Consider the following 812-nt stretch of genomic DNA (forward strand, 5'->3'; position numbering starts at 1 on the left):
TTCACATAAACCAATTCAGTGTGTGACGATGAAGCAAATGTTGCAATGCAGCAACAAGATCGTCTGTGCATCGCATGGTGAGAAGCGGTCCATAAGTCGCGTCTTCAATCTCGCGTAGCAAGAGTCGGAAGCGCAAGCGATTTTATGGTGTAAAGTATGGCGTCACGGAGTGTCATCACATTTTTTTTCTTCTTAGCACCAATTTTAGACAATTATGGTATGTTGATTGGACATCAACCTCCCTACTTAACTGATTTGTCTCAAAACGGACGCACAAAATAGAGAAAGAGGAGTTTAACGACGCGTCTTACCTCATGGCGGATTGAACACCAAGGCGATCTGATGTTATTCACTGACGCACCAACATACACACCGCGGTCTGTCCGGGCAATGGCTGGCAGAGACTTCAACCCAGACCTTATGTAGTGGTGGCGGCAGCCGGGAGCGGCGGTTGTAGGAAGGTAGCGGTGGTGAGTACCAGGTAGCAATTCATTAGAGTCATTTCATTAGAGTAGAGGCAAGTATAGATTATATATCTTATATACACAAAAATGCACTTTCACGGGTGCGCAAACATGCATAGAGAGATATGCGTACGCACATATGGAGGCGATTCAAGAACACCCTTTACACATAAAGAGACACCTACACGCCGAGGGCCGCGCAAACAGCTGGGTGGAGCAAAAACGTTCTCTTCCGAGCCACATAGTCACTGTCCACAAAATGATGAAGTTCCATGTCTTCGTCTCGGCGATATTGATAGCTGTCTCTAACAAAAACACTTTTAATTTTCGTTCGTTAAGAAAATAGGG

General features: G+C 45.4%; 1 protein-coding gene across 1 annotated transcript in view; it reads right to left on the reverse strand.

Annotated features, from left to right (window-relative positions):
- The window catches only part of LOC119590572 (lysozyme C-like), a 6,922-nt gene extending 6,469 nt beyond the window's left edge, over positions 1-453 (reverse strand). Inside the window, exon 1 of the mRNA XM_037939242.1 lies at positions 312-453. Within this exon, the coding sequence (XP_037795170.1) occupies positions 312-316 (5 nt within the window). The 5' untranslated portion in view covers positions 317-453. The remainder of the gene's footprint in view (positions 1-311) is intronic.
- Positions 454-812: the final 359 nt, after the last annotated feature.

The sequence above is a fragment of the Penaeus monodon genome, chromosome 27 (genome assembly GCF_015228065.2).
Source record: "Penaeus monodon isolate SGIC_2016 chromosome 27, NSTDA_Pmon_1, whole genome shotgun sequence".
In the NCBI taxonomy this organism is placed as follows: Eukaryota; Metazoa; Arthropoda; class Malacostraca; order Decapoda; family Penaeidae; genus Penaeus; species Penaeus monodon.